Source organism: Rhagoletis pomonella, unplaced genomic scaffold, assembly GCF_013731165.1.
Source record: "Rhagoletis pomonella isolate Grant_MI unplaced genomic scaffold, Rhpom_1.0 Rhpom_scaffold_00005, whole genome shotgun sequence".
Lineage (NCBI taxonomy): Eukaryota > Metazoa > Arthropoda > Insecta > Diptera > Tephritidae > Rhagoletis > Rhagoletis pomonella.
This window is the reverse complement of record NW_023458559.1, coordinates 54,848,856-54,865,160: the sequence shown is the minus strand read 5'-3', so window position 1 is coordinate 54,865,160 and position 16,305 is coordinate 54,848,856. Positions and strand designations below refer to the sequence as shown.

Sequence of the window (16,305 nt, the reverse complement as noted above, 5' to 3'; positions counted from 1 at the left end):
CGGCTGTGGCGTCACGTGAAGACTACTGGCTCTGGTTCTGAAATCGCAGGTTCGAGGCCGCCTGGAGGTGGTTAAAGATTTTAAAGTAAAATAAATGTAAGTAAAAATTATTTATCCAATTTATAAATAAATAACAAATTTTAACATCTAATTGCATTGCAAAAAAAACATTTAGGAAGAGATGCTTGTGGTATAAAAACAAAGAAATTAAACAAAAATATTTTTTTTATTAAATTTAAAACTTACAATAAACAGCCTAAACAAAAAAATTAATTTATAAAAAATAAAAATAAAATAAAAAATAAAAAAATTTTGCCTGCGCCTGGACTTGAACCTGGGACCTCAGGCTTACCACGCGAGTGCTTTGCTCTGTCGGCCATTGTGACTGCTGAAGCGTCGCGAGCAAAAAGGCACACTTATGATTTTCACGGGTCATGAATTGGCAGACTATCTCATCAACTGGTATGATGCTACTAGTATTTCTACTAGTAGATGCTGATGCATAGCCTGACAATTGACATCTCGTAGGACATCGCAATGTTAAAAATACCAGTCGCTAACATTGAAAAAGGATAGAACGTGAACTAGTTGGGCTGAAAAGCAAACTGGTAGCATTCTAGTTCACAACTAGTAGCTTTCCCTGCAGGGATGTAATCAGCCAAATCTTGCTGTATGAGGCGCATGTAATTAGCTGTTGCGTGTTGTTAGGCGCACTGCTATTCTTTTGTAGATTTTTGGCAGTGCGCGCTTCCTTTCCGCAGGTCCTGGGTTCAAGTTCGGTTCAATCCAACATCAAGAAAAAAATAAATAAAAGAATTTTTCTAATAGCGGTCGCCCCTCTGCAGGCAAAGACATACCTCCGAGTCCGATTTCTGTCATGAAAAACATCTTCGCATAAAAATACAATCGCCGTTCGGAATCGGCGTATAACATCATTGCGGCGAACGCCACAAATCGGAGCAGAAACTCGGCCAAATATTGACATATGCCCGTCCACATACAACTTTAGCGTTGCGTTGGCGCTGGCGTCGCTTTGACAGCAGCACGAGTAACACCCGTGCTTGCTACAATGAACGCTTAGCAGAGAATACTTTGGTCACTAAATTTACATGCTAGCGGCAGATAAATCAAAATTTTATACATATCAATAATTGCATTATAAACTACATTTCTTGCCCACATTTGAATAAAAAGGAAAATTAAATCACATAATTTTGATTATTTGGAACAGATGACGAACGACGAGCGCAAAAAGTGGAGAGTTGGCCATCTTTCTGCGTTGTGTTGGCGTTGGCGTTGGCGTTGCCCAACTTTGGTTATGCGGAGACATTCATATAAATGCATGTATTCATAGTCAGCTGTCGAAGCGACGCCAAAGTTGTACGTAAACGGGCCTTAAGCGCCAATCTATTATTAAATGTTGTAATTCGGCTGCTGGGGCCTAAAGGTATGCTACACCTCCGATCAACTGTTACCAAATCGTATATAAAGCAACTACAAATACATATCTTTACCATAATTCACAAAGGCCTTAACCAACAATTTTTTTTTTATTTTACAGTAGAAGCAAAAAAAAATGTATGAAAAGAATGTCAAAAACTGGTAGGGCTTTTTAAAAAGTGGCGTGTAACTCCGTTGTTTTTGATACTAACACTTGAAAATATTTTTTGAAGGTGTATTTTAATACATCCTACCATAATCTATGAAATACGCAGTTTCGAAAAAATTGTGAATTAAGCTAACGATATGTACATATGTATACCACAAATATGTGCAAAAATTTCATATAAGAAATTACGAACATGAGCAAATCTCAAGAGTTTTTTTTTTATTGTCACTTCCTTTTCTCGACAGAGAAAAAGCGCTAAAGCATTCTTCTTGCATATATTTCAATCGAGTTCCAGAAACAAGTACAGTAAAAAATAAATCCGTCATTTGAACAATTTTAGCCTTAAAACGTGAATTTAGGCGAAAAAGTAGAGAAATAATGTACTCATTTTTTATTGTGACTGGCAAAAAACGATCCTATAATCGAAAAAATATACATTAAGTAAAAGATGACTATTGTTTGAGAAACTAAAATTCCATTTTTACAATTGTTATATATGTACATGAATTGTTATACATATATGTATGTGCATAAAGAATACTGTGTAGAAATCTTCCACGCCAATATTTAAAACTTTAAATAATATGACTTAAATTAAGGCGTGCGAGTAAACGTGGTTGCTGAGTGTGTATGGTGCTACGTTGCGTATACGTTACATACACAACTACGGGTATATGAGCACGAGTTGATATATTTTATTTTTTTTATAGTATATCTTTTTTAAGTTTTCGTTTAAATACAATTTCGCGATGGAATCTTGTTCTTTATGCAAAACCGAAGATAATGCATTATCTAAGATAAGTGTGCCACCATTCTCGACCAAAAACACGTTTTTGTCGAAAAATTTAACTCGTGTGATTTGCTCATATACTATGCAGTTACCCAAGTGCCGCATAACAACATTTCTGAAAGAAAAAAGTTCATAGCACCGCAAATGATGCTCAATCAGCTTCACATTGGCCACAGCGCCTACCTAAAAAATCTTCTTCTGATTCTCACCTCACACTGAGTTAATCACAATCCAAGTAAAATAAGTTCAACAATTTTGAACAGAAGCTCTCAGCTCATTTTTATCATTTTATTCAACTCATATTTCTTTACTTTTTTTGTTTTGTATTTATTTTTCAATTAAATTAAATTATTTTTAATATGGCAATCAATGTATCTTGATTTGTTTTTTTGCTCCTTCAACATGAATTAATATAATATAATTATATATACATATATGTATATAGCATTGACACATTAAGTTAAACTTTTGCCAAATAAAATTAAACTCTGGGCAAATGGATTTAAACGTTCAGCAGATAGATTTAAACTTTGGGCAAATAAATTTAAACCTTGGGCCAAAACAATTAAACCCTACTATAGTACTAAACAGTGTTTGAAACACTGAAAAGTAATTTAATTTAATCTGCCAAAAGATTAATTTTATTTGCCCAAAGTTTAAATTTATTTTCCCAAAGTTTAAATCTATCCGCTGAAAGTTTAAATCCATTTGCCCAGAGTTTAATTTTATTAGCCAAAAGTTTAACTTAATGTGTCAATGCTATATATGTTTTCATTAAATGTATTCAATAGTAACTAAATTAATTTGCTTCTGTGCGTTTCACATACAATTATGTAAGAATATTTTTTTTCTTTTCGCTATTATTTTACACAACAAAATTTTAATAATTGTAGGTTGTTACGTTTGTATGTTTTGATATACATATATATTTATTTGTTGATTATGCGTCACACAGAAGTGTGCAAAAAAACGCTTAACGAACTACAACAACAGACAGTACATGTACAATAATTCTGTATGGATAATTTTTAAATGTTCTATGTACTAAAATGCTAGTTAAACAGTGGATATTTGTTTATGCATTTATTTTATAGCTTTCTAATGGTTTTCCTAAATTGATTTGTAACAATTTACGAAAATTGGCCACTCTTTTGGCTATACCTTTTATATTTCTCGGTTTTTGTTTTCTTTTTATTTATTTATTTATTTATTTATTTTAAATCGCCCCTATTGCGAGTGCCGATTAGTAGTGTTAAACGAGTAGTGTTAAAGTCTATTTTCGATTATCTGTGGTATTTTCAAAATCATTTTCCCGTTCAATAAGTGAGTGAGAATAGTTTATAGTCGTTCATCCTTCTACAAACAAACAGTTATAGAAGGATGGGCGGTTAAAAACTATTCACAGACGCTTATTAAACGAGAAATCGACATTCACAATACCATGGAAAAGCGATAATCGAGTAAGAGTGGTTTATCTACTACTAGTCGACACTCGCAATAGGGGTGAATATTTCACTTTTTTATTATTCATTAAAACTAGAAAACAATAATGTACATCACATGCTTACATACATACATACAAAACCCTGCAAAAAAATGTGCGACAAATCTCTATAGAGAGTATTCCGAGATTACTCTCAATCGGGTACAATTGGGCATTAATTAGTCGCAACTAGTCTTATACGGGTACTAATGGAGGTCAATTAGTCTCGACGCATCCCTTATGGGTATAATTGGAGATCAATTAGTCCCCAACTCATCTCTAACGGGTACTATTAACGATTTAATGATATGTACGCACTTAGTCAATGAAATTTCACATGCGGCGTTGGCACACAGAGAGAGTGTTCGCCTAACAAAACTGAGCACCCCGGTTCGAATCTCAGCTGGCGCAAATTTTTATTTTTATTTTTTAAAAGTGACTAGTCGCTTTTTATACCCATTCGGGTATAAAGGTGAACAATTAGTCTCTTCATAGGACATGCTCGAACAAAAGCGAACAGTTCATTCCATATAAAGAGATCAAAAGTGGTATTAGTCGCATGCTCCTTTGCGATTGCTCCCGGAGTCATCCCGGATTAGTCCCATTTTTTGCAGGGAATATACTGCACAATTATGTATGGGTCACTCCATATCATTTGCATATGTACATATATGTATATGTAGTAAATTATTACTATAAATACTTAAATAAAATACATACATACGTACTTACAAAAAAAATTTACAACATTTACAAATTGCGTAAAGTGACTTACATATATGTATAGGCATACATACATATGTAATATATATATTTGTATAGACATGTATATGTATATGTAACTAGTGTTACATATACAGTGCACTCCACTTGAATAGCGCCCCCTTTTGATCCTCATTATTGACAGTTTTCCCTTTGTTTATTTAATATTAATTAATTTTTTATAAAAATATAGCATATTCTACAAAAAAATACAAAAAATTCGATTTTCAAACTTAATACAAAATTTATAATAATTCAAAAAAGTTTCATCAAAAATTCAAAGTTAAAAAAATGGAATTTTTGAGCATGCCATTTTGTGCCAGTTTTGTACAAAGTATGTCGCCTATTTTTTTTTTATAAGGAAGAAAATGCGCAACGCCCTCGGCTAAAGAATTCACAAAAATCAACACGATTTTTTAGAAACTTGCAACTTGCACCTTCTTCTTCTTCTTCTTCTTCTTCTTTATTAGCGCTGTAACCGCCTAAGCGATTTTGGCCGAGTTCAAAACAGCACGCCAGTTTTTTCTCTCTGTGCCAACTGACGCCAATTGGAAATGCCAAGTAAAGCCCAGTCCTTCTCCACCTGGTCTTTCCAATGCAGAGGAGGCCTTCCTCTTCCTCTGTTACCAGAATCGCGACCCGCGTTGAATACTTTCAGAGCTGGAGCGTTTCTGTCCATTCGAACGACATGACCTAGCTAGCGGAGCTGCTGAATTCTAATTCGCTGCACTATGTCCATGTCGTTGTAAACTCAAACAGCTCAACGTTCCATCGTCTACGGTACTTGCCGTCGCCAATGCGTAAAGGCCCGTAAAACTTCCGTAAAATCTTTCTCTCGAATACTCCAAGAGCCGCCTCATCGGATGTTGTCATTGTTCATGTTTCTGCGCCGTAAACCAGCTCGGGCATGATGATAAGTTACTTATAGAGGGTGGTACGTCGAGAGGAATTTACTTCTCAATTGCCTACTCAGTCCAAAGTAGCACTTGTTGGCAAGAGTGATTCTCCGTTGGACTTCAAGGCTGACATTATTATTGGCGTTAATGCTGGTTCCCAAATAAACGAAGTCCTGTACTTGCACCTTATTTTACTAAAATTCAAAGTGCTATAAACTATATATCCATACTATATATACATACATATAAACCAAAATGCTAAAAACAGTGTGAAAATTTGTTGAATTATTATAAATCTGGTATACAATTTGAAAATCGGTTTTTGTTATAGAAAATTTTTGATTTTAACTATGGAGTATGTATGAATGACGATCTCTCAAGCAGTTCAGTTTTTTTTTTTTAAGAATTTGAAAATTTTGATTTTTTTAATAATTTTATTTTTTTTAAGCTCAAGCAGTTAAATATGTAGATAGCCTTAGGAAAGCATTTCTATAGTACTAATGAAATATATTTTTTGGAATCATTCTAACACCTTTTGTGAAGATAGTTTAATTGTTTTTTTAGTAATCCTCTCGTATGCTTGTTCTTGCTAATAACACATTTTCAAAGTTTATCTATGTACGTTAATTTTTGCTTGCCAGTGTCGCATGCCTTTACGTTTGGTTACTGCACATGCGCCACTAGCTTCCAATGAGAGTGTGTGAATTACGGCTTGCCTCAGCTCTACGTGGCAGGGTAACACGCAAGGCTGCGCAAAGTAATTCATTACAAATTTTTTTCATACTAATTTTTGTATGATTCTTCGAAGTTTAAAAAAAAAATAAAAATTAATTAATCTAGTTTTATATACATAAATATACACGCATAATGTTTACGCTTGCTTTAAGAATCTAACAATTATTATTTCTCTGTACAAGTAACTACAATAAAACTAAATACAGCATATCGCTAGCTTAGATCAAAAAGTTGCTAAGTCCATTTTTAAAAATTTTAAAGGATATACAAAAAAAAACTCCTTATAACCATTTTCTTCAAGTATTTTGTATAAACCTTTGAACACGACATAACACCATATGAATCCGCATTACATACGAATTTGGTCTTAGCGAATTTTCTGTGCCTTTCATTGAATATAAATTCGAAGAAATAAAACGAGTACCTTAATCGTTTTGGGTAAGACGCATTTTTGATTTATCTTGCTTGCTGCAATAAAATAGGCGTTTTCATAAAAACCAGACTTGGCCACTTTTCACTCTAAGCTAGTGATGTACATATGTATGTTTATTTTGCTTTTATTTCCATTTTATTTTTTATTTACAAAACATTTGTTCAGCTACTAAATTATTTTTTAATAGTATTTATATTTAATTAACGCTCTACGAATGCACACACACATACACAAATGCACGCACGCATACACGTACATTATTAACAAACATATCGGAACTTAAAAAAAAACACACACACAACTTCGCTATTTTTTACATAATTAATTATTACTATTTTTATTTCTAGTCATACATACAACACTTACACTGACGAACTTGCTTATATAAATACAAACTTATTAAAATAATTTACATTTAGTTTTTACATTTTTTCATTAATTTAGTTTTATAGAATTTTTTGTTTTAATTTTTTTATTAAACTAAATAAGGTGTATTTTGTTTGGTGAAGAAGTCTTATGATTTTTGCAACTACAATAAGCGGACTTTTGTCCCAAAAAAGATATATGTATATATATATATTTTTTTTTTTTGATAAACATTTAGTATATTTTTTCACAAAATATACATAAATATATATTTCTTAATTTTATTTGCTTGCTAACGCTTTTTCTAAATTTTATTTAACTGCACGTTTACCTATTAGAAAGCATTTGTGGCGCGTTAACGCATTTGTTGTTGTTTACATTTGTGTTTCCTTATATTTTTTAAGTTTTATTTTACATAAAAAAAGTAATAACCAAAACTAGTCTGGTGTCTGCTGACTAGATAAATTTATAAAAGTTTTATTTTTATTTATGTGTATTTTGGACCCCTAACCGCCAAAAAGATATAAGCGACGTTTAGCAATTTAAATTTTTTTTTGATTCAGAAATACTCCCAGAGCATCTAGATGCATTTCTGCATCAAAGAGAAAATTTTGAATTTGGCAGTTAGGGCTCGTTTTATTTATTTTTAGTTCTGCAGTTTATCTACGTATTTTCTCGCGTTCATATGTGTGAAGAGTTTCAACTATTATAGAAATTGGGATTTTGTGAAAAAACGGATAATTAACTTCATTTACACCGCGAGGGAATTAATTCCAAAATAAATAAATGTAAATATGCGCACAGATGATATGTATATAATTACATACAAAGAAAGTGTAAGTATATAGAAAAAAATTTGTATTTAAGCATTGCTATAAAAATGTTTTACGTGTGTTCTGTTTGAGATCAAAGGCCTCTTTTGAGGATTTAAAAAAAAAAATTTGATATTGAGTCTAAAGATATTCGTTATAAGCGGATTTAAGCGCAGAGAGGGTTGCTCAAAAATTTCGCTTTATAAAAACCTTCTCAACCAGGAGTTTTTACATATGTACATATTTCTAGATATGTACATAATCTAGTTAATAAACATATACAGGTGCTTTTTACTTAGTTGATCACTTTTATTAAGAAATATTTTTTCGTCAAATGAAGTGCCTAATAGTATTCAGCAAATAATTTTAGAAAGGTTTTAATTTCACTTGAAAGGAAACTGTTTAATGAGCAGCTATATCTCAGAATCACCGACTGGGGTCAGTGCATTACGAAAAAACAATATTTACTGACAGAAGCTGCAGCTCATTTTATGCATGGTTATGAAGCAGATATAACTAAAACAAAAAATATAATTTCTGACGACCACTTCGACCTAAAAGGCGCAATGCAATTTCTTTTTAGCTAACTAAAATAACTCATAATTTCCATTTTTTAACCCTCTCCTGAAACTTTTCTCTTCAACACGCCGCACAAACTATTACAATACAAATCAAAATCTATTTTCTCCCCACCATCGCAACTCTCTACACAATGCTCTCTCGATCACGCGTACGCGCCGTCGTCGCCGCCGTTGCTGCGGGCATATCGGTGAACACATGCGGCGCGTGAACACCACTTGGCACCACGCGCCGCAACGACGATTCGCTCGCCCGCTTACTGTTGCCCTGTATGATGCGCCAAATCCACGTAGTGAATGTATTACCGCTGCGTGTCGCTGTCGTTGCACATGTCGCCGCTGAACCGGATGCACGACTCCCATCAATGTCGGGCGCGTAGCTGACGCTGTTGTGCGCACCGTACCCGCAGATGTGCGTACCACGACCACTATTAGAGTTCACCAGCATTGCATCACCGATTCTGACATTTTCAAGTGTCTCCAGTGAACGCCAACGTTTCGTAAGCGCTAGAATTTCATCGGGCGGACTGGTGAGTGAGGTCTGTCGTTGAAGCAACGGTGATTGCGCGTCTTCTTCTATGGTCATGCCACCATTGCAGTTGTTGTTGAGGTGCTTGTAGGGCAGCAGCATGCCGCCAGTGACTCCAACACCGACACTAAGGCTGCCGCCGGATATAACGTGCCCACCACTGCGTCGACGATTTAGCAGCGTGGATGCGACGGGCACCACAGTCGGTTGTAGGTTACCACTGTGCCCGCGACGGCGCAAGCCGCCATTATCACGCATCAGCAGGCCGACATCGTCGTCGTAGTCCTCGCCGTCCATATTGTTTGTGTCAGCGTTCGCAGTAGCTTCGTGTAATGGGGCCACACCATCGACGACTTCATCACACTCTATACCATTTATATTCGCGTTTTCTGAATCGTTGTTTTTGCTCTCTCTCGCACCGAGCGCCGCCACGGCATCCAAGGAGCGCGAGTTGTTCTTACACAGTTTGGACGGCGGCAGTTTGACGAGCTCGTTTCTCTTACGCAACTGCATTGGCATGGGGTCGAGGGAGCGTGTCTCGCGCAGCAAAATAGTTTGCGCTACGGTCGGATGCCGACTTATATCACTGAACTCTTGTACGGAGGGTGAGGAGGCTAGCTTTTCGCTTATAATGCGGCGATGCGGACGCACTAACGCAAGCGGTTTGTGGGTCGGTGAGCTGGCAGCGGAGTGTGCCGCACGATGTGCGCTTACCGGCAGCGCACCACCAATGATGCTCACTACGCCAATGCCACAACTGCCGCTACCACTGCCATCTATCACGCCACTGCCGCCACCAACACCACCGCTATAATTATCACCATCACCATCCGCACCATACCCATTTACGCACTCATTATCACAGTTCGTTTCGTTTTCGGAATGCTCCAGCGTGTTGCGTGAACCGTGCGCCGACTCGAGCAGCGTGCAAGTTTCGCCGACACTCCCACTCCGGTCGCCACTGGCGCCCGCACCCCCGTAGCCGCCATAGTAGCTCATTCGCTCCGGTATGCTGTTGCCGCCAATGCCATTCAGCGACGGCCGATCGTTACGACGCGACGACAGGTAAGGTGAATCGCGTGCTACATGATATGTGGAACCTTGCAAACTATAATTGGACTCGATATCGGTGCGTGGCACCATCGATGTGCGCCGCGAGCCAGCGCCATAGTAGTGCATGCCTACGATGCTCGGTTGCCGCGAATCGCTATTCAGCTTCGGGCTCTTGCGCGGTCGGCAGAATAGAGGCGGCGGCATGTCAGTCATGTCGACTGGTTTCTTTTGTATGGCCTTCTCTGTGGCGCCTGTCAGCCAGTATGTGACCACCTCACCCTTTCCCTTCATCGCCACCAGCCCGCGTCTTTCGGTCACATAGCCGTCAAGCTTGTCGAGTGCCTCCTTGCACTTTCCTGATATGTGTATCTTCAACGCTTCGCCGTTGGACTCCATGCGTGAGGCGGTGTTTACTGTGTCGCCGAAGAGGCAGTAGCGTGGCATTGTCAAACCCACAACGCCGGCCACCACCGGCCCCGTGTGAATGCCAATGCGAAGCTTGAGCGTCTCATTGGGACGGTGTGCTATGCGATGCTGTTTGACCGCATGCAGCAGCTCCAGTGCCATGGAAGCGATTTCACCTGCATGTCGATCGCCGTTCTTGATTGGCAGACCTGAGACCTTTAAGGGAAATTAGATAATGATCATATTAGGTGAACGCGCTTGAAAATTCGGGTATTTTGCATGAAGTAGAAAATCACAGATAAAACTTACCACCATGTAGGCATCGCCAATGGTCTCCACCTTGTACACATCATAGCCGCGTATGATGCGATCGAAAACCGTATAGAGATCGTTCAAGAAATTCACCACTTGCAGTGGAGTACTCTCCGCTGACATTGCAGTAAAGCCCACAATGTCGCTGAAGTAGATCGTGACCTGCGAAAAAAAACGAAAACAAAAAACTATATAAAAACTGGAGTCCCTTGCGTTGAATCATATTAAATGCGCCTACCAAATCGTAGGACACTGGTTCGACCCCTTGCCCCATTGTCAGCTTCTCCGCCACAGTGCGCGGCAACATGCGATGCAATAAATCTTCTGTTTTGCGCTTCTCCTCGCACAACATACGTGTGCGTTCAGTCACAATATCCTCCAAGTTGTTGGCATACTTCTCCATCATTTCCATCATTTGATCCATAATATTTTTCGTCTTGCCCCCACGCATCTTCTTTAAACGATTGCTACACAAAATGGAGGAGCATAAGAGGTATGTATAAAAAAAAGTAAAAATGAAAATTGCTGAGCTTTCCCAAGAACACTATTTATCGACGTACTTACCGTATAGTTGGAAAATCAGGTCTTATCTCCGGATCCTCACTCCAGCAATCTTTTATACAGTCCAGCACATAATCAGGGCACAATTCGTGTTCGCGTATGCATTCCAACTCGGGACGAAAGGGTATACTGCCAGCTAATGGCAGCTCCTTCACGCGATCGACAATTTCCTTTGGTTCGTAGGCTACCTGCCCGAATGGACCTTTTCGACTAACTATTTCGTACATAATTATGGCGAAGGCATAAACATCGCCTTTTTGCGTGCCATAGATGTGTGAATTGCGCAGCAATTCGGGTGCTTTCCAAAATTGATCTGGTAATTTTGAGAAAAAAGAATGAGTTTAATAGGTATAAGGATAGTACGAAAGAATAAAGATTTAAGATAGCAAAAAATTTGTCGAGAAGTTTCTGATGTTCTGATTACGTCTACGCAAAAGTAGAAGCATTACGGTCTTCCAAGTAAGTCTTCAAATATCGAAAACTTAAGTTCACCAGATAGTTTGACCGTCTCTAATATTTATCAGCCTGTTGAGAAGCAGCAGGATACTTATGCTAAGTCTAAAAGGTTTGTAATACTCTGAGTTCCACCCTTGTGGTAAAGAAAGCGTACTGCTTAAGTCTATATAACCAAAAAATTTTTATATTGCCGTACAGACTCGTTTGCGAGACTTTTGAAAACCTCAATATTTTCCTAAGTTTATTTTGAGAACCGCACATTTTGCCGATTTTTTCACCTTTAAGCGCTCAAAATCCCCAGCGTTTAATGACTTAAACCTCCAACACTTACTTCTATAGTGCTGATGCTCTCCTATCGACTCGCTCTCCGCACAATTTCGCAACTCGTGCAAACCGAAATCGGCCACTTGCAACATCCATCGAGAGGTCACCACACAATTCGATGATTTCAGATTTCCATGGTACATCAGCTGCGAATCGTGTATATATATCATACCCTAAAATATAGAAGTATTAATATACGAAAATCTCCGTTACGTACACTATGCAATACTCACCTTAATTAAATCGTGTATCAGCGAAGCTATAAACAAATCATCCAACTTGATGTCCTCATTCTCGATTATATCATAGAGACTGCCCTTGGCACAGTAATCGGTGACTAGTAGTATACGTGTCGGCTCCACACAAGCCCCAATAAAGCTATTTATATTATCATGGCGTAGTTCGCGCAGCAAACGCATTTCTTTCATTATTTCGCGCGAGATGTCCCGCTTCCGTGGGAACTTCAACTCTTTGATGCGTACAACAGCGCCGCGTAAGCGTGCCGTCGAAGTGAATACTTGATTTGAGCAACGTGAACCAAACGATTGGGCACTCACTAAGCTCAACTGTTTGCCGGCGCGTTGTTTTTGTTTTTTTTTGCGGTTAAATGTATTTTTGTTGTTGACATTGTGAACAATGCACACCATTTATAGGCATTCGAGCGCGTCATATTGAGTTGAGGTCGTGCCAAATGAGCCAGCATTGAAGGGCGATTGACGACATTGCGGTTGTCGTTAGGGCGGTCATTAGAGCGACATCGAATGATTGCAGATTGACGGTTGTGGGTTGTTGTCGAGCGGCGTGTTTTTGTTTCGTGTTCATCAGTAGGTTGGATGGTTGGTTGGTTGATGGCAGCAGCAGTGACATGTTAACGAGATCAGAAAGGATAATCAAGAGGAGTTAGTGATGCGGTGACAAAGGTTGCATCAAGTGGATGCTAATGGGGTCTGTGCAATTAAGCGAGCAATGAAGAAGAAAGTCTTCATCATATTTTTATGTGGTGAGCGATGAGGAATCATTTGACTGAGATAAGCAACTACAAATATGGATAGGGGAAAAAGGTGCATACGTACATATATAGACGAGTTACAAGAAAACTAATGTGAGTGTGGTTACAACTCATCAGAGTTTCGAGTAAGAAAGGTTGTTTTTAAGCAAAATTTGTTTACTTGAATTATTTACTCGTTATTGATAAAAAATTATCGATTATCGCTATCGGTATCGGTATATTCATCGCTATGTTTTTATATGATTAAGCGATTGTAGCGGTATAACTAACGATTTATTTGTATTGTTGTATAATACATACGTACAGTATCGGTCATATCTATAGCACGCCATTTCAAAGTGATATTGTGTGCCATTTATGTTTATTTATTTATTTTTAAGAATTTTCAATTAAAATATAGTTCTTTCTCTAACAAAACCCATATAAATCTAAGTTTAAAAATTTGTAGAAAACTACAAAAAAGTGCAACAAATTTTCACCTATATTTCAAACTTTTTTCTCGGAAGTGTTAGAATTTTTCCTGAATACACAGTTTTATATCCCAATCAATTTTAGTCTGATAATGTGCAAGTTTCAAGTGGCTCAAAGATACAGTTGATTTTTTAGAATTTTTTATAAATTGAGTTTATTCATTATATGGAAGCCAATGAGACAAAAAAAAATTCTAAAAAATTAACGGTAATTCGTAGCCACTTGAAATTTGCACATTATTAGACTAAAATTTCAGGGCCTAAAAAACTGTGTACTCAAGAAAATTTTAACACTTCCGAGCAAAAAGTTTCGCTAACGATTAGTAATCGTCACTTGTGCACCAGGTAATCGCTAGCGAGAGGACAAAACACGCGTACCCTCTCGGTACGCTTCAATGACATTGCCATGTTAAATTCGTTAGGCATCTCCACAAGTCAATTTTTTTTATAACTAAATTTAGTTTTTAAAAAAGAATTTCCCAAAAAATCATCTCAGATGATAGAAGAGTTTAAAGTCAAAAGGTTTGCATAAAAATATATGAACATATTATCAACGAAATCAAAATAATGCGATTTTTGGAGTTATTATCAAATCGGACCAAATCACGCATGTGACCAAATCTCACCAGTTGCGGTTTTCAGTGTTGCTCCCTTCTCTCGGCTAAACCATTCTTTTTGCATTTATTTCAATCTATGGATTTCCAGAAACAAACACAATACAGAATAAATCAAGTATTTGAACAATTTTAACTTCTTTTTATAACGTTGGGAAGTTTCAAATAGAATGTTCATGTAAGGGGCAATAAAAGTTGCATATCGGTTTTAAGAGTGTGCCACCAAATTAAAAAAAAAAAATGCCACTATGCAGAATATCTGTCGCAGCTATCTTGTAATTTTTGGATATTTAACAATTTTTACAATTTTAAAAGTTTAAGATATTTCAAAAAGTCTACATTGAACGGTGAAAATTTTCTTGCCAAAACTAACCAAACTAGAATAATAAAATTAGTGTGCCACCAAATGAAAACAATTACATTGGTTATAAGATGACGATGATTTGCGAAACGAAAATTCCAATTTTACAGTTTTTATTGGCACACTCGAAATTCATTCTGAATTTGTTATATACATGAAGAAATTATTATATCGACACCTTTACGCAAAATTATTGCATGTTACACAAACAAAATTTTACAGCAAAGTGTTTTCTGTAGTTTTCTCTGCTTTGGCTAGCACCATCAATACCTAAGTTTAGATTTGCTGATATAATTGAGAAATATAATTAAACGCAAGACTTTTTTTTTGTAGAAACTTCTCAACATTCTAATTTCTTAGCACATATCGACTGCTGAGTAGAAGATCGACCTATCTCGGATAGGGCGTTTTTTAATCGAATTCTGAGATAGGACGTTCTTCAAACAAATTGTGAGAGTATATTTGAACAGGTGATGCGTTATGGGTTGTAAAACAAAGTTGCATCTAAAAGTGAATTTCGTAAAAATGTAACATACGATAATTTTGCGCAAAGGGGTCGATATGTGTATACATATTCGTGAAGAATACTTTAGAAAAATATTCTACGCCAATATTTAATTAGTTTTTATTAATACGACTTTTAAGTTAAGACGTGCGAGTTAACACGTTAGCTGACTGTGTATGGTGCTACCGGGCGTATACGTTACATACACAACTACGTGTATGTATATGAAAACAAGTTTTTATTTTGACTTTTTTTAGTAAATATATATTCTTTAAGTTTTCATTTTAAATTTCGCGATAGAGTCTTGCGCCACCATTTTCGACCAAAAACACGTTTTTGTCGAAAAATGTAACAGTGAGATTTTCTCATGTATATCTTAATATTTTTCGGAAATATTTTGGCGAAAATCTTAAAATATAACAAGAGTTCACTCTTTGATGCGTGAAGCGTGAACATGGTTTTTGCTTTGGCTGCGAAATTTCAAATAGTTCAGCCGCAGCGCGGTCTCAAATATTCGTTGCACTTCGTTTGTGCTGTCGTTTTAACTGCCGAAGCGATGTACCAACAGAACAGCATAGCACAGTTTTTTCGCCTTTGCATTTCAGTCAGGGTTCCAGCTGTGCGTTTGTGCGAAACTAAAAGTGCGAAACCATATGTTTATTGTAAAAAACTGTCGACTATTTCACATTTTCGCACTTTCGCTCAAACGTACACAGTTTTTTCGTACAATAAATTTTATATATTTTAATAATTCTAAGCAAATTTACCGAAGGAACCATGGCTCTAAAATCAATTTGCAGTTTGCCAAATTGCAAATTGCATTTTGCTGTAGAGTCGTAAAGATGTGCTTAAATTTTGTATGCAAATATGCTATAAGGGGTTTTTTGATATGAGGAATCCATTTCTGCACTTTTTTTCAATTTCCACCAGAGGGCGCAACAGTGAAAATTTTCACATTTTCTTCGAAACCTATTTTCGTAATTTTGCCAACTTCGAATTTATTTTAGACCGATGGTTTCTTCGGTAAATTTACTTAGAATTGCACGTAGAGTCCTCCTATGCTGTACGCACATAGCCAAACAAATTTACCCGCGCTAATTCATTTTTGTTAACTAAAATGTATCACAATTGCTAAAGAAACTCCAACTTCTGATAGTTTAGGTTAAATTCTTTACAAAAAAATGTCCGATCAGCAAACATTTTGAACTTTTCGTTCTTGTGGACGTTCGCAACAGCCTGCAA

At 36.8% G+C, this 16,305-nt stretch overlaps 1 protein-coding gene across 1 annotated transcript in view; it reads right to left on the bottom strand.

Annotated features, from left to right (window-relative positions):
- Positions 1–7,650: 7,650 nt before the first annotated feature.
- LOC118739251 (receptor-type guanylate cyclase Gyc76C-like) overlaps positions 7,651–16,305 on the bottom strand; it is a gene marked incomplete in the record, with an annotated part of 200,873 nt that continues 192,218 nt past the window's right edge. Inside the window, 6 exon segments of the mRNA XM_036470468.1 lie at positions 7,651–10,667; positions 10,761–10,925; positions 11,002–11,230; positions 11,328–11,637; positions 12,112–12,277; positions 12,338–12,670. Of these exon segments, the coding sequence (XP_036326361.1) occupies positions 8,592–10,667; positions 10,761–10,925; positions 11,002–11,230; positions 11,328–11,637; positions 12,112–12,277; positions 12,338–12,670 (3,279 nt within the window).